The sequence below is a fragment of the Culex pipiens genome, chromosome 3 (genome assembly GCF_016801865.2).
Source record: "Culex pipiens pallens isolate TS chromosome 3, TS_CPP_V2, whole genome shotgun sequence".
Taxonomy (NCBI): Eukaryota; Metazoa; Arthropoda; class Insecta; order Diptera; family Culicidae; genus Culex; species Culex pipiens.
Window position 1 is genome coordinate 38,312,076 of NC_068939.1, and position 24,938 is coordinate 38,337,013.

General features: G+C 38.6%; 3 protein-coding genes across 5 annotated transcripts; 2 read left to right on the forward strand and 1 right to left on the reverse strand.

Annotated features, from left to right (window-relative positions):
• Positions 1 to 3,294: 3,294 nt before the first annotated feature.
• LOC120427732 (nose resistant to fluoxetine protein 6-like) lies at positions 3,295 to 5,618 on the forward strand. Its single transcript, XM_052710303.1, has 6 exons — positions 3,295 to 3,526; positions 3,584 to 3,727; positions 3,785 to 4,255; positions 4,315 to 4,859; positions 4,915 to 5,306; positions 5,362 to 5,618. Exons 1-6 carry the CDS (start codon positions 3,371 to 3,373, stop codon positions 5,616 to 5,618), a joined length of 1,965 nt encoding a protein of 654 aa, XP_052566263.1. The 5' UTR covers positions 3,295 to 3,370.
• Positions 5,619 to 13,400: 7,782 nt separating this feature from the next.
• On the forward strand, positions 13,401 to 14,040 carry LOC120427733 (uncharacterized). Its single transcript, XM_039592641.2, has 2 exons — positions 13,401 to 13,681; positions 13,742 to 14,040. The coding sequence occupies exons 1-2, from the start codon at positions 13,525 to 13,527 to the stop codon at positions 14,038 to 14,040; spliced, it is 456 nt and encodes a 151-aa protein (XP_039448575.1). The 5' UTR covers positions 13,401 to 13,524.
• Positions 14,041 to 14,827: 787 nt separating this feature from the next.
• LOC120427735 (uncharacterized) lies at positions 14,828 to 15,586 on the reverse strand. Of its 3 annotated transcripts, none has more exons than XR_005606954.2 (3): positions 15,445 to 15,586; positions 15,148 to 15,384; positions 14,839 to 15,085 (listed from the first exon to the last, which is right to left on the reverse strand). XR_005606954.2 is itself a non-coding variant. In XM_039592644.2 (2 exons), exons 1-2 carry the CDS (start codon positions 15,269 to 15,271, stop codon positions 14,859 to 14,861), a joined length of 351 nt encoding a protein of 116 aa, XP_039448578.1. In that variant the 5' UTR covers positions 15,272 to 15,432; the 3' UTR covers positions 14,828 to 14,858. The 3 variants fall into 3 exon arrangements, 1 of the variants encoding a protein (XP_039448578.1); XR_005606955.2 differs by having other exon boundaries at positions 15,439 to 15,572; XM_039592644.2 differs by lacking the exon at positions 15,445 to 15,586 and having other exon boundaries at positions 14,828 to 15,085; positions 15,148 to 15,432.
• Between the last annotated feature and the right edge of the window lie 9,352 nt (positions 15,587 to 24,938).

Sequence of the window (24,938 nt, forward strand, 5' to 3'; positions counted from 1 at the left end):
GGTGAGGCCGTTATGCAGGGCTGAAAAGGGAGATAATCTTGAGAGTTGAGATTGTCCAAGAGATGTAACCATAGCATGATCCGTTTCATTCTGTTGTTAACGCAGTTTACAAAAAATAGTAAATATAAAAATTCAATAAAATCTGACAAATTCCTCGTTTGCATTCTTTGAATCAGTTTCTAAGTTCTCGTTCGTTGAGGATCGTAAATCCTAATGTCATGACTGCTTGTAATTTACACATTTAAATCAAACTAAAAAAATATTTTTTTATGAAACCTGTGCTAGTATTACTGCATCTCCATCTTAACAGTGCAATTAGATTTTGTGACGTTAAGATCTCTTGACACAAATACGCAAAGACATTTCCTTTACAAAGCTTGTTAGTTACGACATCGACTTGATCGTGCTATCTTGACGGATGTCGCTTTTTGACGGTTCGATAAAACCATGTTTTAATGTATGACCTTGAAATAACAAAGCATGCAATGTAAACCTTAACAAAAACTTTTTGTTTGGCTGAACATTTTGTGCATTGTCCCGAGATTTGTTTGAATTTGGTTTCCGAAGTCTGCCGTTATTCCCATTGATTCAAATGCATAAGCAAAGTGCAAGTTTCTAAGTTATAGCCTATCTACAATCACTTTACTTAAAAAATTGCACTTAGGCGTCATCCATAAAGTATGTCACGCAAAAATCGGCCAAAATTAACCCCCACTTCCCCCTATGGCACACTTTGTCACACAAGGTTGAACCCCCCCTCAAAAAGTACGTCACATTTTGCCAGACCCCCCCCCCCCTTGTTTTCGATGGGATTTTTTAAGTTTTTTATATCTTTAAACTCTCATAATTTTGGTATTTTTGCCAATTTTAATATGAAAAAAATGCATTGTCTAATTATTCATTTTTAGAATAAACATTAAGATACAAAAAAACAGTTTTGTATGTAAAAATAAGAAGACCTGGTATAACATTCAAGTATTAAAAAATCTTGAAAACTGTTTTTCACAGCTTTGTATCTAATAAGTTCAAACCATTTATAACTGTTTTCTTATGAACACCCTGCTTTCAAAGCATTTATTTTTATCAAGCAAGAATTTGCAAAATATTGAAGTTCCAGCTGAAAAAAAATGTGACTTTATAATAAATTATAATGTGATACCGTCATCATTGGGTCTGGGGGTGAATTTGAGTCATACTAAAATGCAGAAATTTGTACGACCCAATCTCACCGCCCAGACCCAATGTCACCCCTGATGACGGTACTTCTAAATAATAGTAAGCAAAAAATTTTTGAAACGAGGATATAATTTAATTGTGTACATTTCGAATTAATATTATGAATAAAAAAAACAACCTAGCGTGACGTCACAGTCTCGCAAACCCCCCCTCCCCCCTTGGTCGCATCTTGTCACACCTACGGTAACCCCCCCCCCCCCCCTCCCCCCTGAGAGCGTACGTACTTTATGGATGACGCCTTAGTTTAGGAATTTTAATTAATGGAAATGAATCTGATCTTGTACAATGGAATAGTAAGCAAACTAGAAACTTGACGTATGGTTTGGAAAATTTTGAAATCTACGGTAATTTGACGTTTCCATATCAAAGGTAAACAATCAACTGCATAGCAACGTACATCAGCCCAGCTTTTGTTGATTGTAGATGAAGGCTGTAAGTGGCGTACTTTTATAAGTAACTGATCTATTTTACTTTACTGAATTATTCTAAGCTAACTGATTGTAGATAGGCTTAACCTGCCAATCAAACGCGATATTCGCCAAGATAGTTTGTTTCGTGAAGTTTTAAAATACACAGTAGAAAAAATCATGGTAATATTACATCTGGGAAGGGGTACATCTTTATGTCAGAAAAAATGTGATTTTACCTCTGAAATGTGTAATTTTACCACTTTTCTGGTGTAATGCCACTTTTTCAGTCTAAATTGAGGTAAAATTCCAACATTAAAGAGGTAATACTCAACCTTCCAAAATAACACCTTCAAAATTTAAACTATTTTTTAACTGTGTATAAAAAAGCAAAAAAATGCAACTTAACACATTTTTGAACATTAGTGTGAGAAATTTGGCTTTCAGATTTTGCCCGATTTTTTGCAAGATTCTTTCCGGATCAGACCTGGTAAAAGTATGAAGAGTGTCAACATTGCCTAAAGTTTTTACAGATTTCGTTGAAAATCTCTGGATTTCAATAGAGTTATGAAGTTCTGTGAACGTCAAATGGTGAGTCATCAAAAGCTGCACAAAATGACGGCCTTAATATAAAGATGAATGAGGTAAATTTGAAATGGGAGGATCAAGTGAAATATCTTGGACTTGCTTTTGACAAAAACCTTACTTACAAGAATCACATTGAAAGTATTAAATGTAACAAATATATTAAATGTTTGTATGTCTGCCTGTGTGGATCAATCGGACCGCGCACTGGACTCACAATCCAGAGGTCGCTGGTTCGAATCCCGAGGCAGACGCAAAAAAATTCTAAGTGTAATTATAGGTATTCGGTGCCCTCTCCCCGTGCCATACCTTCACACTTAGGAGACCCGGGAGGTGGAGTCTTGTCGCAAAAAGAACGATACACGCCTTTGGAACCGTTGACGAAACCGTAAGGTTTAAGAGGGCCACATTATAAGGTGTTACGTCGATTCCGTTTTTTTTTTTTTTTTTTTTTTTTTTGTATCCACTGATAAACAGGAATTCTAGACTTTATCTCAAGAATAAACTGTTAATTTATTAACAAATTTTCAGGCATGCCATGCTTTATGCTGTGCCGATCTGGACAAGCTGTTGTTTAACCAGGAAGAAAAAACTTCAGAGGATTCAGAACAAAATTCTGAAAATGATTCTGAAACTTCCTCCCTGGTTCAGAACCAGTGAACTTCATCAATTAGCCGAAGTTGACACTTTGGATGTTATGTCCAATAAGATAATTAATGCATTTCGACAAAAATCATTGCAGTCTTCAGCTGCATTGATCCACTCTTTATATAGTTTATAAGTTAGTTTTAAGGTATCCCTTTTCCCTTTTGTACATGTAGGACCTACTACATTTGAAATCACTGAATAGCGATAGCTAAAATATTTTATGATTTTATGATTTTAACTGAATGAATGTACATGGAAAAAAAATATCCGAATAAATAAATTAAAAAAAAATGGCGACCTTAAATGATTTGAGCCCAAAATGCTTGTGCGACAAGATAGCACGATCACGACCATTTGTTGCCATTCAAGATAGATTAGTTTCTGGACACCTGAACTCTGCAGTAAATCAACAAACGCACCAACTAATTGCAATTTACACACACTACATTGAGTCAGTTCGAGTGCAACTGTTGCGGGAGCAGCTGGCGAAAATCATGGAAAAACTATGGCTATTGCTGGGACTAATCAGTTTAGTTGAATGTTCCCGAATAATTCCTCCGTTGTACAGATATGATGACCATGACGGATGTCACGACACGGGAGCTTATTGTTTCGTCAGGATAGTCTTCAAGCAGGATCGCGATCCGTTTGTGAGTATCAGTCGGACAATCTCAGCTCAATTAATTTAAAAACTGTAATTGCAAAAGGACTCGTCACGGATCACCACTGATTTCAGACGCAATCTACTGGATTGGGGCATTTGCATCAAGGAATGTCAACGCGAACTGGAACAGTTTGACGAGGAAGATCGCCAAAGCTTGTTTCAGCCAAAATTTGAAATCAATTTTACGGTGAGCAATATTGTTTGATTCAGCGTGTTTTGAATGAAATTTAACCTCGTTTTTCAGTACATCGTTCCGGCGGACCTTTGGGATCAGTATTTGGATCCGTTCAAAGTCAACTACAGCGAATTGATCAACATTTGCGTGAATAACCGTCTGAAACGGGATTACAACTTTGACCGTCTGGCCTACTCCGAAATCGAATACTGCCAAGATGTGCCAGGAACGTCGAGAAGCACTCCAGGCTGGTCAGTAATAGCGTTCTATGCAATCGTTCTGGCGTTGGCCAGCCTTCTGATCTATGCCAACGTAATTGACTGGCTTGGCGAGGATCGGCTCGAAGGACACGTAATTGTTTCGTCATTCTCAGTGCGACGCAATTGGACTCTGTTGACGAAACAGTCTAGCAGTGACCTGTACCGGGACTTTGGTTACATCGATGGAGTTCGGGTGATTCTAAGTCTGTTGGTGATGAGTATACACTACTTGATACTGATAGTGGCGATCCCATTGAAGAATCCAGAGTATATTGAGGAGGTGGGTAGTCTTTTGGAATGTTTTAAAAATTTGAAAGTTGTATTGATGACGCATTTCAGGTTGTGAAGAATCTCTTTATGGTAGACATTGTTACGAGTTCAGCTGTCCTTGTTCAGATATTCTTCGCAATCAGTGGACTTCTTCTCACAATCTCCGTGCTTAAAGACGGCGATCATAATCCTATTTATGACCTTCGATATGCCAGAAACAAGATCAAAGCCCGTCTAATCCGTATTGTTCCCGTGTACTTTTTCTTTATGTTAGTATCGATCGTAATTCCAGACCTTCCGGAAGTGCACGTGGGTCCTGTTGGATACAAAGCGCTTATCCAAGAGCAAGCTCGATGCCGCAAGAAGTGGTGGATAAATGTTCTATTTCTAAACAATCTTCCACCATTTGGTGGTCAAGTATGCAACCAGCAGGGTTGGTATTTAGCAGCTGATCTGCAGTTATTCGTTGTAGCGTTGGCGATCGTGATAGCCTGTTGGAGGTACCCCAAACACGCAAAAAATCTGTTGAGCAGTTGTGTTGTTGTTGGGTTAGTGATTCCTATTGGAATTGTGTACCTTTTAGGGCTGGAGTCAGCACTTCCATTTAGGCTAAGGTATTGCTGGAATATTCTTGAAACAACTCAATGATTATTCGCTTTTATTTTCTAGCGATGCTCAGTTTCTGCATATGTACCAATTATGGATCAAACATGTGTACGTGCCTAGTTATTCCAACATTACTAGCTATTTAGCTGGAGTGGTAGTCGGATACGTTTATCACCAAAACAGACACAATAATTTGAACCTCGACGATTTTTGGGTACTTTTACTAAGCTTGTTGAAGGACATTAAAGAAGTTCCCATAATTTTTCAGATTTACAACATTATTAAACGAGCTCGCGTCCCACTGCTAGCTCTTGCATACCTTCCAACGTTCGTTTTCTACCGCTACGAGATTCCCCGTTCATCCTGGTTGACCATAATCCACACCGTCCTGTACCGAAACGCAGGTGTTATCGCTTTTTGTGTAACGCTTATCGAGTGCTTCCAAAATTCTCCAGGTATCTAACTCTTAATGTTTAGACTATTGATTTAAACTAACTCATATTGTTCAAGGCACCATCCGCACCTTTCTCGCCTCCAAACCGATGACCAGCATGGGTAAACTGAGTTTCGCCGTGTACGTGCTGCACATTCCCATGATACGAATCGTTCTGAACTGGATCCCTCCCACGCTGGAGCTGACATGGTCGAGTCCGGTTTGGATGGTACCATCCTTTGCTGGTATCTATTTGATTGGACTTTGTGTTTATTTGTGCATCGAGCAACCCGTTAGTCTGGTGCTGAAACACTATTGGTTGGGCAAGAATTGATCTGTTTGTTATCTAGTTTTTTTGTACTGCGATGAAAGTTACAAAATGAAAGCAGAACAGTTTTGTTAAGAGAAATGATACACCCAAACCAAACTTCACTGCAATTCCTTGGGCTTATACGAACCCAACGCAATAAAGAGCGCTCCGATCCGACTTTCCGTTATCAACGATTCACGTTTTCGTTATTATGACTCGCGTTCGAATAAAACCGTCGATTTTTTTTATATTTAAAGAAGAAGAAGATAGATGATCAAATCAAACTAGAACAAAGTTTTTGATCGCTTTTGGTCTCTAAACAACTCCCCAAAATTTGAGAGCGATTGCACAGTAAAAAAAAGTTGAATTTTGGAATGTTGAAAATTTGGTAGGTTGAATATTACCTCTTTTTATGAGTAATATTACACAAAATATGTGTAAAAATGTGAACCTGATGAATATTCATCAAAAACTGATGAAAATTCATCATTTTCTGGGGTAAAATTAATCATTTTTTTTGCCACAAAATCTGTCACCATTTCCTGATGAATATTACCATAATTTTTTTTTCTGTGTGGTTGCGTTCAGACTTTGCGCATGGCATTTCAATTTTGTATGGGAATTTTTATGGGAAAACCCTCTTTTCTACATTTTTATTGTCACTATTTTTTTCAAACCTACACAATAGCGTTAAAATTGAGAAAACTCTCTAAAACTTTCCCGAAGAATGTATTGTGCTACCTTGCTCCTGTCAAAAGATACACAGAAAAAAAAAGTTGAATTTTGGAATGTTGAAAATTTGGTAGGTTGAATATTACCTCTTTATTTGTGTAATATTACATAAAAAATGTGTAAAAATGTAAACCTGATGAATATTCATCAAAAACTGATGAAAATTCATCATTTTCTGGGGTAAAATTTATCATTTATTTTGCCACAAAATCTGTCACCATTTCCTGATGAATATTACCATCATTTTTTTTTCTGTGTACAGCGTCCTCAAAACTGGTCTAAAACGTGTTTTTTGCTCGGAAATCACGTTTTAGACCAGTTTTGAGCACGCTGTATCTTTTGACAGGAGCAAGATAGCACAATACTTTTCTCGGGAAATTTTTTTTTTCTCAATTTTAACGCTATTTAGCTGGTTTGAAAAATTTAGTGGAAAATTAATGAAAATGATAAAAATCAACAATTCCCATACAAAGTTGAAATGCAATGCGCAAAATGTGGACGCAACAAATCGCTCCCAAATTTCGGGGAGATGTTTAGGGGCCTAAAAGGCAACAAAAAAACATGTTCTGAAAAATCAACCATCTCGAGCCATTCTAATGAAAAGTCAACGGCGAAGAGCACGTTTGCGATCTGCCTCGCCTCTCTCGTAGTACATTGGTAAAGAGTCAGACTCTCACCCAAAGTGCAAAAGTTTGAATCTCGGTTCACACAATTAGTTTGTTGTGTTCAGATGCACACATTTCTATGAGCTCAAAACTGATTGACTGATTTTTTTTTATTGGTTCTGAAAAATTCGTCACAGGATTTGACTGCTCAAGTTTGGGAGTGTTATGATACAAACTTTGTTTCAAAATCAAACTCAATCATGGTTTTATTTGAAAATAAAATTCTAAATAGGGTATATGATTTGGGTGCATTATGGCCTTATTGAATGTATTTAAGAGCCATCGCAGTACATATTTTGGACCCACACTCTGATTGGTTGAAATTTTGACAACTCGAACTGCGGTGTGCGGCGGCAACACGCACACTTAAAAATACTCAGTTTGATAAATCAAAGGGCCTATTCTAGATTATAAATCAGAAAATATTAATTTCAGATATTAAATTATTTCGATGTAACAATATATTTCTAGAGTTTTTTTTAATAGGTCCTATAAACATATGAAAGACAATAGTTTATAAGACCTTTTAAAAAAAAACTTTAGATTTGCATTTGAAAACGTGTTTTGATTGATTTGTATGGGAAACTTTCGCATATTTAGGAGGTCCCTGTTCTATTTTCCAATTTGCTTATTCTTAAAAATTATTATACAGGCATTAGAGCATAGAATGAGGTTTTTTCACAAATATTTTGTATGCGAACCTTTTCTGTACAGGGATCTAGTTAGGACCGGGTCGGATTTTGTAATTATAGCTTTCTTAAGGCTAAGAATAATTACAGAAGATCTTTAGCATAACATTTTAGTGGTAGGGGAGCCGATAGAAGAAAGATGGTTGAGACGTTGAGACGTTGAGACGACGTAGCAATCGTAGAGTAAGTTAGATATGATAGGAGGTGCGAAGGTACGCACCGGTCTTTTTGGTACTTAATTTTTACCTAAAAATCTCATATTTTGAGTTTGGACTTGTTTTAGGGTAATTTTTTGCGTTTCTCCTTCTTACCAGCAACAGCACCGCCTCGAGTAAGCACGCAAATTTATGCCATTAACTGGCCAAAAAGATCAAATTTAATGCACTTTTGATCATAATTTCTATTTTGCGAGACCATTTCTCATCATTTTGGTGGCACACACATCCACACGCAAGATCAGAGGTTAACTGCTTAACGAAAGTCGCCATTTCAAAGCGCTTAAGATATAAAATTGCTTCCAACTACCGGCAACATGTTCTTTTGCACATTAGTTAGTCACTCACTTGAAAAATAATCCCGAAACATGTAAATAATTAGCAAGCGCCATCAAAAAAACAAACGCGCCAAGTCTTTTGACGTTTTAATTTTGAAGACCCTTTCCAATCGAAGGCTGAAGAAAACCGAGAGAGAAGTGAAAGCAAATAAAGAACAAAGGGTGGCCACCAACACCACCAACATGCTGGTGCAGCGCCTGTTGGAGTGAGCAAGTGCTGCCAGGAAACTTTTGCTATAAATGCTACTTTTCGTGAGTGTTCGCTTAAAATTTCATCAATTTTGGCAGCACTAAGCAGACCCAAAAGAGCGCTGGAAGAAAAAAGAACTAAGCTGAAAATAGAAAAATGGGCGTGGCCAAATGTACTCGACTGATAAGAATGCATTTTTGAAATATTTTTTTTTAAATGCTTGTAAAAGGAATAGCATAACTTTTAATAAACGTGAAAATAAACAGAAATGTTCACAAAAAGTTGCTCTAATCGTTGGTGTACTTGGTTTTAGTGAATTTCAAGGAACAATCCAGATTATCCAGCATCATTCAAATACGACCGCTTATTAGGCCTAAAATGGGCATATTTCCCCTAGTTATTTAAATGGTTTAGTGACGAAATTATAAACAACAACAATAAACAACAGTTACATTGCTCGGAAACCGGAGGAAAAAGCTTGGTGTCAGTGCAAAACAGATAAGCAACGAGGCCAAATTTTTTTGACCTAATCTATATGCTAGGAAAATGGTAGGATATACGACTGGCATTGGAAAAGTGGCTGAAAAAGCGGAAATAATCAAAAATGTTCACATTTTTGGAAGAGGTAAGCTACAAAACGATCCTGCTTACACTTTCTGTTCGTTGAATTCAGTAAATTCCTACTTTAAAATCCTGAATTAACTTGATTAATGGAAATAGGTCCAAAATAGGCACAAGGTCTAAAATAGGGTCATATACCCTAGAAATGAGTTTTGAAACCGTCAACATTTTCATGTCGCGTTCAATCATTGAACCATTCAATGTCTAAAAAATAACAAACTTTCCGCGCTGTTCGTCGAAAATCTCCCCAGGGCTTCACACCCGTTGCACTGCTCAAAAAGACAAATCAAAACAAACGACTTCACTTTGTTAGCAGCGCTTCGGATGCAAGTCGTGTCGCGAGACACTCAGCACACATGTTCCTCCAACCAACCCAGGGAATCAGTTTTCTAGGAAATCCGACCCCTGCGCACATGTTGCTGGCGACAAGTGGCCACGACGGCGGAGGACCACGTGCTGAGATGACGACACTCTGTCTCGCAAGAATGGATCTTCGGGTTGAGGAGCAAAAAAAACATCAACAACACAATGTGGAAGAAAATCTCAGAACCGCATATCCAATTACCTAATCGTTCGACGAAAGTTTGGATTGTTTCCACGAGGGTGATTGTGTAGTTCTTTCGGAAATTTCTCCGCAAACATTAGGGTCTCTGATGTGTGTGCGCAGTAAACGGCTTTAGGAAATGGTCGCAACCCGAGATCGTGTTGCTTATCCAAGATTTGTGGAATAACAAACTTGCATGTCTCACTTGTTAGCAGTAGGGCTCAGTCTGAAGGTCTCTGACAAGCCGAGTGACAATTTATGATGGCAGCAAACAGTTGACCCAATAGGGTGTAATATGGTTGTATGGAAATAAAATAAAGTTGTCCAAATTTAGCAAGCACAGCAATTTTTAAGTTCCTTTTGGGGTCCTAAACAACTCCCCAAAGTTTGGGATCGATTGGTTTAGTCCTCACTTTGCGCAAAGCGATTCAATTTTCCATATAAATTTGTATGGGAAAAACAACTTTTGTGGATTTTGATATTTATAAAATCCACGTTTCACGCTGTACTAAAACCGGATTCATATTCGGATGCTCTGGAAGGTGCTCTACAACTTTCCCGAAGAGAGTATGGTGCTAACTTGCTCCTAAAAAAAGATACAGCGTGTTCGAAACTCGTCTAAAACGTGTTTTTTGCTCGAAAATCACGTTTTAGACGAGTTTTGAGGACGCTGTATCTTCTTTCAGGGACAAGCTAGCACCATACTCTCTTCGGGAAAGTTGTAGAGCACCTTCCAGAGCATCCGAATATGAATCCGGTTTTAGTACAGCGTGAAACGTGGATTTTATAAATATCAAAATCCAAAAAAATGGTTTTTCCCATACAAATTTATATAGAAAATTGAATCGCTTTGCGCAAAGTGAGGACTAAACCAATCGTTCCCAAACTTTGGGGAGTTGTTTAGGACCCCAAAAGGAACTGAAAAATTGCTGTGCTGGAAAATCGATTTTGATATTACACCCTATTGACCCAATCTCTGGTTGACAGCCAGAGTTCCTTTTTTGGGGTGTTCAAAAGTAAAATTATGCGTGTACAGGGCAAATGTGACACTTCCTGTTAAAGTTACTCGTTTTGCTGGCAGAGGGGTTAACTAGTAAGATTTATCACAGTGAAACCGGAATCAGAGCCGAGGCTGAGATGTTTTGAGACCGTAAGATTTAGAGGTTATTGAAAATCTGAATTATATAAAAAAAAAATACTTCCCAAATTGTTCCCTTGAAATTCGTCACGACATAATAACTTCAATTTACTTTATTAAATTTAAAATCCCGTTACCCAAAAACAAAAAGACCGCAGCACTGGATTTTAAGCAAGCTAATTGGAATTCTGCACAAGAACGTGCCGGCACTCATTGCGCCCTTAAACTGCCCAGAACACCCATTAAATCATTATTGACCCCATCATTTTTGCCCGCTTTGTGCTGTTCGGTCGTCGGCCAGATGGCGTTGGAGGACCGCAGGGAGTGACCACCACCACCTTGGCCTAGATTGCCCATTTTTTTGCAGGTTTTCTTTGGGAAAGAGGTAAATGTTGATTTGTTTGACTTGATAACAACTTGCTGTCAATTTGGCTGTATTTTGAAGCTGTCAAAAGATTAAAAAGAACAAAAATTGCAACTTTTACCCAAAATGTCCCTCTTCTGTAAAGAACATGGACCGGTCTCGATTACCTCCAACACGTGTTCCAAGTGGGATCGTCCCTGATATTCATAAGTGCAGTGTCCTCCGGAGGTTCCACGAACCCCCCAATTTGGCCAACCTTTCTCCCAATTTCTCCCGAGTTCGAACCACTTGGTGTCACTTGCGGTCACCGCAGGAGGCCGTTTAAAAATTCAGCTCATTAATTATTATGCCACGGCCTACTACCTTCCACGTGCAAGTACGCGCCCCGAAACCGACTCTTTCGGCAGCGATCACCTCTCGCAGGAGTAATCAATCACCATCCCGGGAATGTACGCATTAAGTGACACTTTAGGCGCGGCACCTGGATCATCACCGGAGCCCCTCCTAATTATATGTACCTTTTGATAAGATCGGTTGTTATCACTTGGTAGCACGTGACCTCGTAAACGAATTATGGCTAATTACCTTGCCGGTGTAATTGGATGTGTAATAACTGTTAAATTCGATTATGACAGCTTGCTGCGATCAAGTTCGGCGACCGCCATTATGGCTGAACGCCCGTAGGCCCCCTTCACGTGCACCAATCAGCCGGTTATTGTGAAACTGTCTCAACTTGATCAACGATCAGCGCAGTTTACAGTAATAATTATTATAATAGATCATCCTCGCCGCATCCATCAATTCAAGCCTTGTTTGCGCGAGACTGATCTCGTGTGGCGGCTTGAAGACAATGCCTCGGACGCTCTCTGGAAAGAGGTGTTAATAAAAATGATAAATACTTTCCTCTCATCCACTTTGAGTCGCGGCGTTGATCGCTGGAGCATTTCTGACAGCCAGTTGCAGCTGCATCCGAAGGGTTTCGCTTTTTTGGACATCAATCACGATCGCACCTCCGCGCGCACCAAACTGGCCAAAGCAGAGAGGATCGTACCACGTGGTGCAGGATTGGCTTTATCGCGGCAGCCGTAGGAATATGGTAAAGTGGTGGCCGCGACCTAAATTTGCATTTAAATCGATTCAGAGCGGCCTCCTCCTTGGACGGGTTGGACGAGTCTTCGCTAGGATCAAGGGGGATCAGAGTTAACCCTCTGCCATCATTTTGAATTAAGTTTAAGTTAAATATCTAATCTAATCTAATCTAATCTAATCAGACCCTAGCGCAGCCAATCTTTCGAAGGGATCCTGGAGAGTGCCTTAGGTTAGATGACGCCTAGCACTCTTCTTGTCATTTATTAACATTTGTAGTGCGCCATTGCATCGGAATGCATTGAAACATCACAAGCGTTAAACCGGCCAGGCCTACTGCGTAAAGCCGTATCGCAGAGATGACTCGTAATTGGGTTGAGTTTGAGCACAGAGTGTTCGAACAACAACACAATTCTGAATCGACAGGGAAGGAAGAAGCGTGGGGACACACCACCATACGCTCCGAGATTTTTGGTTGTATTCGTTGGGAGCACCATGCTAAGAAGGTTTGGTACTCCGGGACCCTCTGGGATGGGACATTGTATTTCCACGAATGCCCTGGACACTATTTGCCGTGGTTATAGCGCCACAACTCGCTCTCTGTAACAGTATTCCTAATTCCAGTCCAAGCTCACCAAGTCGTCATGGCCTAGTGGTTAGCATTTTTGCTTACCAATCCAAAGGACGGAGGATCGAACCCCGCCTTGAGCGACTTTGATTTTTCGTTCATATTCATCATTTCAAATTTAATTTTTTTCTAATCTAAATTTATGTGTTCTTAACTTTCTCGTTGGGAGCAGATGGGAATCGAACCCAGAACCATTCGCTTACAAAGCGAACACCGTAACCAGTCAGCCACGGCCGCTCCTCCTTAAAAATTTAGTTTAAGTTAAATATGGAAATAAAAACAGATAATAAGTTTAAAAAAATAAATTAATTTTGAAAAATTTGAGACATTTATGCGAACAAAACACCACATCACTCCTAAAGCAACATTTAAAAAGGGCGCATAAGCATTTTGACAGCTAGGACTATTTTGCAAATTCTGGAACAACAGGTAACTATTTAACCGTTGGAGGCCAGCTATTGTTATACACTTACTGTCTCAGAATTTGCAAAATAGTTTCAGCTGACAAAATGCTTATCCGCCCTTTTCTCGTGTTGCTCTAGACTCATCAAAGACTTGGTTGTTAGGCCGATATCGATCCAACAGCAATGTCTCGTGGCGGCCTTGTTCAACTCAAAACACTGTCCGTAACAACGTCCAAGTTACCATTGTTTGAAAACGTCGGATTGTTATTCTGTCTAACATTCTGTCATATCGGGTGCTAGCGAAAGCAGTTCAAAAATGTTACCAATCGCTGGAAATATTCAATCGGCTCGTAAGAATTGCCTTTCCGTAAATTATCCCTTCCGGAAGGATGAAGACGAGGAAGACGATTCTCCGCTGCCACCCTCGGAATACGACGAAAAGTTTGCCGGTCCTGAATCCGACAAAAAGCCTCGTAAGTGGAATTCAACTCTCGATTTTCAAATACCTAAGTGACGCAAGTGACCACTTTCAGCCTCCCGCAGGGAGCTTCTCCGGGAGGAGTTCCGCAAGAAGGCCACCCAGCTGGTCATCAAGCAGGCCCGGGAACGGTACGAGGTGATCCGTCGGCAGGAGGAGGAACGGGCCCCGCTGCGAAAGCGTCCCGACTATTACATGGCCAAGGACACCGGCAGCGAGCCGCAGTACAATCTGTACAAGACCGACGACATGATGACGTTCTGGAGCTTCGGGGCGAGAAGTAATTCCTCGAGAAAGCGCAATACTAACTTTACGAAGCCGATCAGTGAGCAGTTGGATCAGCAGTTTGGGTAGAAAGTCATGTTTGGTTCCGTGTTTGGATATTTTGATTAAATTACGTAATGTCAAATACAATTGATAAAAAAAAATCCATCCAACATTGTTTTTACATTTGTAATTAAGGGGTTACATATTGCGCGTATTGAGAAAATATCAGTTTTGGTGATTTTCTTGTATGGGTCTCAAAGATACGAGCGCAAGAGTTTTTTCAATTGATCCTAGCAATCTTGTTGATTTTGGCGTTCTGACAGCTCACCTTAAAATTTTCAGCTCAATTGTATCATTTTGTTTTTTGAGTGGGTTTATTTCTGGCAGCAAGTTATTTTAACGAAAAATATGAATATTAATTGAAATTGAACTACTTTCTTTTATTGATATTCTATTGATTCGAATATGGTGGTTTGACATGGTGCTACTTCCCAGAATTAAGGCAGTTAGAATTTCTGTGTGAAGAAGGCAATTGCACACCGTCAAATGGGTCACACCCGGTTGATCCGCGCGATGTCCTGGTCCGGTTTTTTTGCGATCTTCAACTGGGTCGGTTCAGGAATCATGGCTCTTCAAGTCACACAATTAATCTAAGCTTTCGGTTAAGTTCTTTGGTGTACGTAGTTGATTTCTTCGTAATCTTCAGCCAGACAGTTAATGAGAATTTTGAAAGTAAAAAATGCGAGCAAAACCTTTCAAACAAAATTATTTTCAAGGCCTTTACAAATTTTATGAGAGAGATGCTTGAATCTCAGCTCGTGAGAATACACTTAACTTTTTAGTAAAATTATCCACGCACGCGGTTCATTTAGTAATAAACAAGTTAGTTTTTTCTTTTATTTCGTTTAAATTTTGTTCTCTTCACAGTTCACATCACATTCAATTTGTTTTTTTGTAAGTAAGCTTGTCGTAGATTTTGACCACCTCCCGGGCCGGAACCGACAACCGGGTTTACGTCGCTGGTGGATTAGGGCGCCAGTACGATGGTCGTGGCTATGGAGAGCGCCTCGCTTGCCGTTGCGTTGTGCAGGTTGATCTCTAGGTTCTGTAGCTCTGGAATGTGAGGGCGGACCTGGAAAAATCGAGATGTTTTAAAGAATTTCTTTAAAAAATTATGTATGCCCTCCAATTCACCTTCCTGCCGTCGACCCGATGCAGGTTCCAACATCCCCGACACTCCAACGAGTCCAAACAGGACTTGGAAACGGCATAGCACGGACACCGCTGTCCACAGTAGGTCCCGGGGTAGCCGTCGCATGTCCGCACCGACAACTCTGTCACTTCAACAGTTGCTTCGTCCACCCTCGGATTGGCCAGCCAACGTCGTCGTTCCGGCCATTCCGGACGATGTCGCAGCCGCCGTCACCATTTCTACAAAAAATACTTCTGAAAAATTGTTTGATTTAGGAATTCAACTTAAATAACTCGTACGCATTATCACGATTTTCTCAAATTGACAGACAACTTTACTTTGATTTTTTCTAAGCCTACTCTCTCATCTATACATTTCCATTGCGACGATATCTTTCTGCGGCGATTAATTGGAGCGCAGGATTCTAATTTTTCTCGAAATTATTAATACATGTAGAAAAACACAAATTTCATATCACAGAAAATTCACGGAATCCACTAAAAAAATAATTTTCAATCGCTCCTGAAAGTTTCATGAAGATATTTCGTGACTAAAATGAGTAAGAGACGATTTAAGTTCACAATTTTGCCATGCGCAAAGCGAACTGTCAAACTTTGTGAACGTTTTTCTCTAAACAACGAGTTTATTTACGGGTGCCACAATATCTCGAGATGAGATAGACCAAATTGGCTGAAATTTGGGGTGAAGACTCCCAAGACATAATCCGTGTGCATGGCGAAGCCCGATTTTGAAATTTTTCTTTTTAAAAAAATACAAAAATCAAAAACTATCGATGAAAACATAAAAATATTTTTATCTTTTTTTAAATTAAGTTTTTGAAAATCGGCCTTCGTCATGCACACAGGGTCGGTTTAACTAGTCTTCACCAAAATGTTGAGCCGATTTGGTCAAAGCAGTGTTGAGATATCGTGGCACCCGTTTTTTTTAAACTGCTAACTTCAAATAACTATATCTCAGCAAAGAAAAAAGATTTAAAAAAAAAATTAATTTGTGCTCATACCAGCCTCTGACATTTTTGCCGATTTACATGTATGTAACCCCTTAATGAGGAAAGATCTAAGGTCTGAATATCGAGAAATTAAAAGTGAGAGTGTGTGCGTGCAACATGGGGTTAAACTATTCAAAGTGCCATGGACAACTTCACAGCAACTTCACAGAAAGTTTAACTCCATGTTGCAGATTTGACAGCTCGATACAGGTTCTAAAGAAACTAAAAAAAAAAAGTATTCGAGAAATCATGAATTTCGATTCATGTATCGTTTTATTCATGATTTCGTGATACCTTTCATGATTCATGAGTTTTATTCATGAAATCGTTAATACAAATTCATGAATTAATGAATTTTATTCATGGCTGAAATATTTTTACGAATGTTCATGAATTTTCGTTCATGAAATCATGGATTATTATTTATAACACTATTTATGATTTCATGACTGATTTTCGTGAAGTCATAACTAAATTTCATGAATTCATGAAAAATATTCATGATTTTATGATTTTTTATGCATGCAAACATTTCATAAATACCCCGAGTAGGCCGCGGGAAATCGGCTCCCCTCCCACTAACATTTACACACAAGATCCTCTGTAATTATTAAGTCAAATGTAATTACAAAAGCCGACTCGGTCCTAACCCAGAGACGCATCGAGCTCTACAGGCTCAATAAAAACTCCTTACCTGCTCTGTATGGTAGAATAGAGCTAAGCTCTGTATGCAGCGAACAGAGCCAGCTCTGTATGGGGAAAAATAATATTGATTTGCATATATCTCAAAAACGATAAGTTTTAGAAAGTTGACATTTTGTAGAAAGTTGCTGGTACCAAAAGGTTATATATTATTGTCTCAGACGTCATTACAATTTGATTGATTTTAGTTGTGCAAAACAAGAAAAAACTATTTATTTTCTAAGATACAAGGTATAGAATATTTTTGTTTTCGACAAAGTTGCTCAGCTACCAAAAATGAACAACTCTCTCGAAGACACCAAAGCTCTATCTTCAATAGATACCGAAATAAAAAATAAAAACTATTTTTATAATAAATACTGCTTGCGACAAACACAAAGCGACCGCGTCGTAGGCACAGGTAATATGAGGCATGTTTGGTAGAAATCGTCTGAAGTGAAAACTAGTATAGCAGAGTGTTCATAGAGAGTTTTTATGTTAAATGCTCTCGTCTGGATGGTTGAAAGAAATTTCAGATAAAATTATATTATAAAATTACAAGTTTCGTACAACAAATTAAGATAAAAAAAAACAATTTCAAATACGCAAGTTAAAAAAATTAAAACTAAATCTTCTAACAATTATTTTAATTTTATAAAAAGAAAATCAGTTAACATATGTTTAACCTTATAAAGATTTCAGGAAACTTTGCCATTTTATTTAATTCAACAGAAAATAAACTATAATATTCAAGCAAGATAACCATTAGAAAGTTTTAAGCTCTAAATAATCTCTATGATATTTTTTTTAAATTTTGTCACCTTTTTTAAACAAAATAAGAAATTGAAATTAAATAGCAAAAACCATTTTTTCTTTATTTCTCAAGCAAGGAAATCAGTGAAGAGTTTTAAGCTCTAAATGCTCTCTATGGAAATTTACCATTTTATTACCTGTATTCTAAATATTTTTTTATTTTTCAAACAGTGAACGCAGTGAAGAGTTTTTAGCTCTAAATGCTCTCTATGGAAATTTGCCATTTTATTACCTGTATTCTAAATATTTTTTATATTTCAAACAAAGGAAAGCAGTGAAGAGTTTTAAGCTCTAAATGCTCTCTACTCTACTTTTCTCAAATATATGCAAATCAATATTATTTTTCCCCATACAGAGCTGGCTCTGTTCGCTGCATACAGAGCTTAGCTCTGTTCTACCATACAGAGCAGGTAAGGAGTTTTTATTGAGCCTGTAGAGCTCGATGCGTCTCTGCTAACCAGGTCCCAGTACCGAAAAGGACCTAATAATGTGACGTTTCACGTTCTGTAGTGATTACCGGTGAAAGTTACCGTGATCCGATTGTCCACGCTCCATACAAAAAAGTTTTTTTTTGTATAGACAATTGTCCACAAAGGGGCGGGGGGAGGGGGGGGGGGTGTGGTTGAGATTTCCAAAAAAGTGTCCTCGTGGATTATGGATGGTTTCTTAGCACGAAACCTGGATTTTATATGGAGATTTTCAGAAAAGTGAAAATTTGTCAATTTACCGGGCAAATTTCACAGGATTTTTACTGTAGGGTTGTTAAGCATGCCAAACTAAACCGAAATACAGTTTTAAAACAACAATATTTTTTCAAAAAAATAAATTCAACTTAATGCATTTTTCGGTTTAGTTCGGTTTAGAATTGGAGTGAGTCGGTTGAGTCGGGACTCAAAGTTGGAGTCGGAGTTGGAATCGGACAATTCCGAGAAGCTGGAGACAGAATCACCCAATCTTTTTTTTTTTTTTTTTTAAGGCTGAATTTCGCACTTCGCAGCATACATGCTAGGAATATTCACCTACCTTACCGGAGTAAGGTTAGGCTTGATTTGCCTTATGCTATTTTTTGCATCTTTACAATTATTTTACAATTTACATCAATCTACTTTTACATATGCCTAAATATTCGGTGATTTGTTGGCTGGTGAGCGGCGGTCGACAGCGGTGGGTGGCGGGCGGTGGGCGGTGGCGGTTTGGCGGCGGTGGGTGGCGGAAACGAAATAAGCAGATGAATGCAATGTATGCATTAGTTTTGATTAAATCACAGGTTTTGCGAAAAGTTTAGCAGGGTACCAACTGACACCCCCAGTGAGATTGAGCATCTCTTTTAAGGGGGTGTTTGAAGTTTTGTTGACACTACTTGCTTATCATCGGTGGCAATGTGATATTTCACTAAGCATTTATTTTGTTGCATGGTTGCTTTCTGGGCTAGGTGGATCGGATTTGAGGAGTAACCGGGAACTGGGATTTGGCATTAGATGAGGAAACTGGAGAGACGACTTCTAATGAGGACTTTCACCTCGCCTTTGAATTTCTGAATATTTCGTTCAGATTTCAGGTTGGCAGGAAGTGCATTATGCGCTTTTTTTGCTTGGTAGGCAAATGTTGTTTTTCCAGCTTCAGTTCTAGGCCGTTTGAGGACTAGATTTCCTTTGCTTCTTAATGTGTATTTGTGGTTGACTTTCTCGAGCGATTGATTGTGGTGGGCTTTTGGCTTGAACAGCATGTTGTGCACTTGGAGAAGACCCTGCAGGTGACTTAAGGCCAGGATAGGAAGAATTGATGGAGGAGCATCATTGAAGAGTTCAAGTGTTGCATGGAGCCTGGGTTTCCGGAAAACAGCTTTCAAGCAACGATTTTGTGTAGATTGCAGCGGTTTTAGAGCGGTCTTGGCAGCATTTCCCCAAATCGACACCAGATATTGCAGCTTCGACTGGACGAACGCGTGGTACATGTCAACCAATTGCTTTGTTGGGACGTACTTTGACACCTTCCATAGAAGACCACACGTAGAGCTGAGGTTTCTCTGCAGGCATTTGATGTGAGGGGTCCATTTCAGATGTCTATCGAAGATGAGGCCGAGATATTTGAATGTTTCAGCTTCCTCGATCCTTGTGCTGTTCACGATCAGCTCTCTGTAGGGGTCTAACGTCCGGTGAGGGGTGTGGCCGGACTAGAAGTAGGCCAATTTTCAACAACTTTGTAGGGGGTTGCTGTTGGAGTCGGAGTCGGTTGATGGGCTATCTACAACCACTTAGCTTAGAACATCTAAGAAAAGTAAAATAGGCAAGTTACTTAGGGACCATCCATAAACCACGTGGACACTTTAGTGGGGGGGGGGGGGGGTATGGCGATTGTCCACGATCCATACAAAAAAGATTTTTTTTGTATGGACAACTGTCCACGAAGGGGGGGGGGGTAACAGATTCCCAAAAAAGTGTCCACGTGGTTTATGGATGGTCCCTTAGGAAAGTACGCAACTTACGTTCGCTATCTACAATTAACTTAAAAAACTTGCTGGGCTGATATACGTTGCTATGCAGTTGTTTATTTACCATTGATATGGAAACGTCAAATTATCGAAGATTTTTAAATTTTCCAAACTATAAGTCAAGTTTCTAATTTGATTACTTTTACATTGTAGAAGGTCAGATTCGTTTCCATTGATTCAAATTCCTAAGCTAAGTGCAATTTTCTAAGCTAAGTGGTTGTAGATAGCCCATGTTCCGGGTTTTAGAAATCGGAGTGGGAGTAGAAGTCGGTCAATCTCTTAAAGCTGGAGTCAGGGTAAAAGCTACTAAATTATATTTTTTTATTATTATTTATTATTTTTATTTGAATCCTAAAAATGTGGTCTATTGAGGAAATTTCATGAAAATTCTGCATACGAGAAATGGTTAGAATCGGATAATTATGGCGCCCTTCACAGTGAAAAAGTAAAACAGATGCTTTTCTCCATACATGTTAACAATTTTCCATACAAACTTCAAGCGATTAGAGGGAGGGGTTCCCGTGATCAAAAATGATCTTAAATTTGGAATTTGGCCTATAGGCTAGTAGAAAGTTAGGTTCTTTTCGAACATTGTTGAATATGTAATTTTACTGTTGAGATCATTTTATTTCAGTTTTCTAAACTTGCACATAGATTTCTGATGATACTTTCAGTAGTGATATAACGTCGCATTAAAAATCAAATGAGACAATTTCTGATATTTTTTTCTATTATTCTAACTCCTAAAGATTTCCCAAATTATAATTTAGATACAAAACAGTTGCAGGAGAAACAGCAATTTGCATTGTTTTAAAACATTATTTTAAATTCGATGCATTTAAAATGAATTTATGCTGAAACAACGTTCCATCGAAGGTTTAACCACGCAGCTTCTGATTACTATCTAAGAAAAGTACTCTCACAACCCCAACTCATCTCGTCTCGTTAACCCTTGCATTCTTCAATGGCCCCAAGGAGCCCAGGATTCCTCCGACCGAGAGAGAGAGAGTCCTCCGCTCGTTAGGATTAAGCCGGCCGGCTTTTGCGGGGCACTTCGCGGAATTATTAACCGTGCCGATATTATTCAAAGTGATCCACCGCGCCGCCAGACCTTCGGCTTCGGCTCCGATAAGCCGGTTGCGCACGTCGGTCGGCCATAAATAATCTCGCTCAAATCGGCAAAAGAACCGCGCACTCTGGTGAAGGTGGGAACTCGGCAACTCGTCGTCGTGCAAGAAATTAAGCACTTTTCGCACTTTAGGCTGTCAATTACTGGAGCGGGCGCGCGCCTGGCCACGTTTTACACGGAGATAAATGGTTTGGATAATTTTTTTTTTCGCGTGGCCACAAATCGGCGAAAGGAAAAAGGGCGGAGTTTTTGTGGGTTTTTTTTTTGTGAATAAATTATGGAGCTGGTGATTAAGATTTTTGGAGGCATATTTATCATTAATGTATGCAAGAATGCAGGAGAGGGATTATGAACGAAAGAAATGCAAAATAACTCTATAACCTGATGTGTTCTTGTATAACCAGTTGTCAAGAAGCGGCTGATCTTAATACATATATTCGTTTGAGTGTCATCACGACAAAGCAAGAACACTTATAGAACAGTCAAATTAGCAATTTAAAAATACTTTACCACGCGGTTGTTTCCGTGAACAAACTGCTGACTTAACTCTTAAAATGAAGTACGTGCGTGTGTTATGTTGATCTGTTGATCAACCACATTGAATTCGACGTCAAACGAACTCAAAGAAAATACAGTTTCAATAGATGTATTTTTTTTGTATAGGGGTCATTCCACCTGAAGTGTGCAAGAAAAAATGCAAATTTGAAAATTACCATCTCCGATTCTGCTCAAATTTGGCAGAGCTGTTGAGACTATCAAAACATGCAAAAATCCCGAATTTCATCCAAATCGGACCACCCCCTCCATTTTTGTACCCTCCCAAAAAATCGACTTTTTGGCGATTTTTGAGCGAAACCCCTATCTTCAAACGACGATAACTCAGGAACCACAAATCTTAGAGGGTCGGTCTTAGACTCAATTTTGAAGGAAATTGGACGTAGAATCCGTTTCCGTGATCAAAATTTAGATTAAAATTTGTTTTCTACCTGTATTGCGCAATTGAAAACTTTAAATGGCCGTATCTCAAAACAGCCCTATTTATTTTTTAAATTTGACCTCACCATCGTATTCCCCGTCCAATTTTACATAAGAATCACTTATCGACAGAAAGGAATATGTTTCGTTCCAGAGATATCGAATTTTAAAGTTTTTAGTTTTTGAGATTACCTACATTAGCTTCATTCGCCGCATATGCTAGAAGCACTCAGAAGCGCTGTTCAATAACTGCTACCTGGTTATTTATTGAATTAAGATTTCAACCCAAATAATCATTAGCAAATTAGGCAAAAATGTAATGTACACCACTGTAGGAAACTGCTGTATACGGTGAATTTGTGTGCTAGCCCACAGTACAAAGCAAGAACGACACGCAATACAGGGCAGAATGGAATTCCCGCAGAGCTAGCAGGAAATTGTAATTGATCTTGTAACTTAAGAAAAAGTGTACGATACATTATCGTGTTAAAAATGATGAATTAATATGAATAAAACTCTCGTGAAGCATGATTAAGGAGGAGGATTTCTGGAAAGTATAAAACTGGAAAAAGGTAAGAAAATCACAACGATTAATCTGATTTATTATCTAGTTGTGTTATTATTCAGTTGTGTTCATTTCGACACCGTCCGAACAATAATCTTTTTTTTGTTTGTCAATCATTTCGAAATCTTGGAAGACGATACAGCTGCTATCCACATGTATCAGAAGTATATGGTATTGCTTTTGAAATTAAATGTACCAGAATTGAAAAAAAATCATCAATTATTCTGATGAAACACATTATAAAAATCGGTTTAATATGATCAATCTTTCAAACCCTAAGGCAGAATTTGGGGTTTTTGCTGAATGGCACTATTTTGCTACCGCACATGGCAAAAGCTCTAGAACCCATGAGAATTATTTCATCTACTACAGCCAGCTCTACATTTGTTCTCGTTTCAAATAAAAGAAGAAATAATTTGATAAAGTGGGAAGAAATGAGGAATTAGGAAAAATATGAAAATAATAGAATAATGATAAATTTTCGAAAATTGTATTGCAAATAAATATTAAAAGTTCAAATTTTACTTAATATGGTTCAATGACCGGGACCGTGGTGTAGGGTTAAGCGTGATTGCCTCTCACCCAGTCGGCCTGGGTTCGATCCCAGACGGTCCCGGTGGCATTTTTCGAGACGAGATTTGTCTGATCACGCCTTCCGTCGGAAGGGAAGTAAATGTTGGTCCCGGACTAACCTAAAAAAGGTTAAGTCGTTAGCTCAGTCCAGGTGTAGGAGTCGTCTCCCTGGGTCCTGCCTCGGTGGAGTCGCTGGTAGGCAGTTAGACTAATAATCCAAAGGTCGTCAGTTCGAATCCCGGGGTGGATGGAAGCTAAGGTGTAAAAAGAGGTTTGCAATTGCCTCAACAATCAAGCCTTCGAACACCTAGTTTCGAGTAGGAATCTCGCAATCGAGAACGCCAAGGCAATGCTGTAGGGCGAATAATTTGATTTTGATGGTTCAATGACACTGAGATCAGGAAAAATAGTGCATTAAAAATTACCCAATAAATATTCCTTAAACAAAAAATAGATTGTTCAAGGTATTGATTATCTCAAAATCGTATAAAATTGAAAAAATAATTCATCTTACAGAACACCAGGTAGTTATTATTGATCAGCACGACTGAGTGCTTCTAGCAGATGCGGCGAGTGTAGATATTATAGGTAATTTCAAATACTTAAAACTTTAAAATTCGATATCTCTGGAACGAAACATATTCCTTTCTGTCGATAAGTGATTCTTATGTAAAATCGGACGGGGAATACGATGGTGAGGTCAATTTTAAAAAATAAATAGGGCTGTTTTGAGATACGGCCATTTAAAGTTTTCAATTGCGCAATACAGGTAGAAAACATATTTTAATCTAAATTTTGATTGCGGAAACGGATTCTAAGTCCAATTTCCTTCAAAATTGAGTCTAAGACCGACCCTCTAAGATTTGTGGTTCCTGAGTTATCGTCGTTTGAAGATAGGGGTTTCGCTCAAAAATCGCCAAAAAGTCGATTTTTTGGGAGGGTACAAAAATGGAGGGGGTGGTCCGATTTGGATGAAATTCGGGATTTTTGCATGTTTTGATAGTCTTAACAGCTCTGCCAAATTTGAGCAGAATCGGAGATGGTAATTTTCAAATGGTGTTCCGCTTCAGGAGGAATGACCCATAGGGTATTTTAACCATTAGTAGACCCCCTAGTAGAGCCGAAGCACATTATTTCACAAATTTTCAATATTTGAAGCACTTTTTCATAAAAAAAAAATACACAAAACAATGAAATCTGAAGTCTTTTAAACAATTTTGACTATTTGTTTCATCAGTTATTTATTTTTAAGCAGAAAAATAGCCATTTGAAAAAAAAAGTTTTTTTTGCCTGTTGTGGACCCCCTTTTCCTATAGTGGACCCGGGTCCATAATCCGATTGTGGACCCGGGTCCACCATAGGCAAACTGTTATTTTTAAACCAAATTTAACCGATATTTGATGTTTTGATGCATGGTGGAGGTCTAATGAAAAATATAACGAATAAAAGATGGATTTTGCTCACTTTTCATCATAAACAAATATGATTTGTTAACAATTTGGCTTTAAACAACAACAAAAACCTAACAGACATTTAAACACATTTATTTCCGAAAAA

Coding starts and splice junctions, on each gene's coding strand:
- LOC120427733 (XM_039592641.2), top strand. CDS start 13,525: ATGTTACCAATCGCTGGAAATATTCAATCGGCTCGTAAGAATTGCCTT. Junction 13,682..13,741: donor TGAATCCGACAAAAAGCCTC/GTAAGTGGAATT, acceptor GACCACTTTCAG/CCTCCCGCAGGGAGCTTCTC.
- LOC120427735 (XM_039592644.2), bottom strand. CDS start 15,271: ATGCGACGGCTACCCCGGGACCTACTGTGGACAGCGGTGTCCGTGCTA. Junction 15,086..15,147: donor ATCGGGTCGACGGCAGGAAG/GTGAATTGGAGG, acceptor CGATTTTTCCAG/GTCCGCCCTCACATTCCAGA.
- LOC120427732 (XM_052710303.1), top strand. CDS start 3,371: ATGGAAAAACTATGGCTATTGCTGGGACTAATCAGTTTAGTTGAATGT. Junction 3,728..3,784: donor AATTTGAAATCAATTTTACG/GTGAGCAATATT, acceptor CTCGTTTTTCAG/TACATCGTTCCGGCGGACCT. Junction 5,307..5,361: donor GTGCTTCCAAAATTCTCCAG/GTATCTAACTCT, acceptor ATATTGTTCAAG/GCACCATCCGCACCTTTCTC.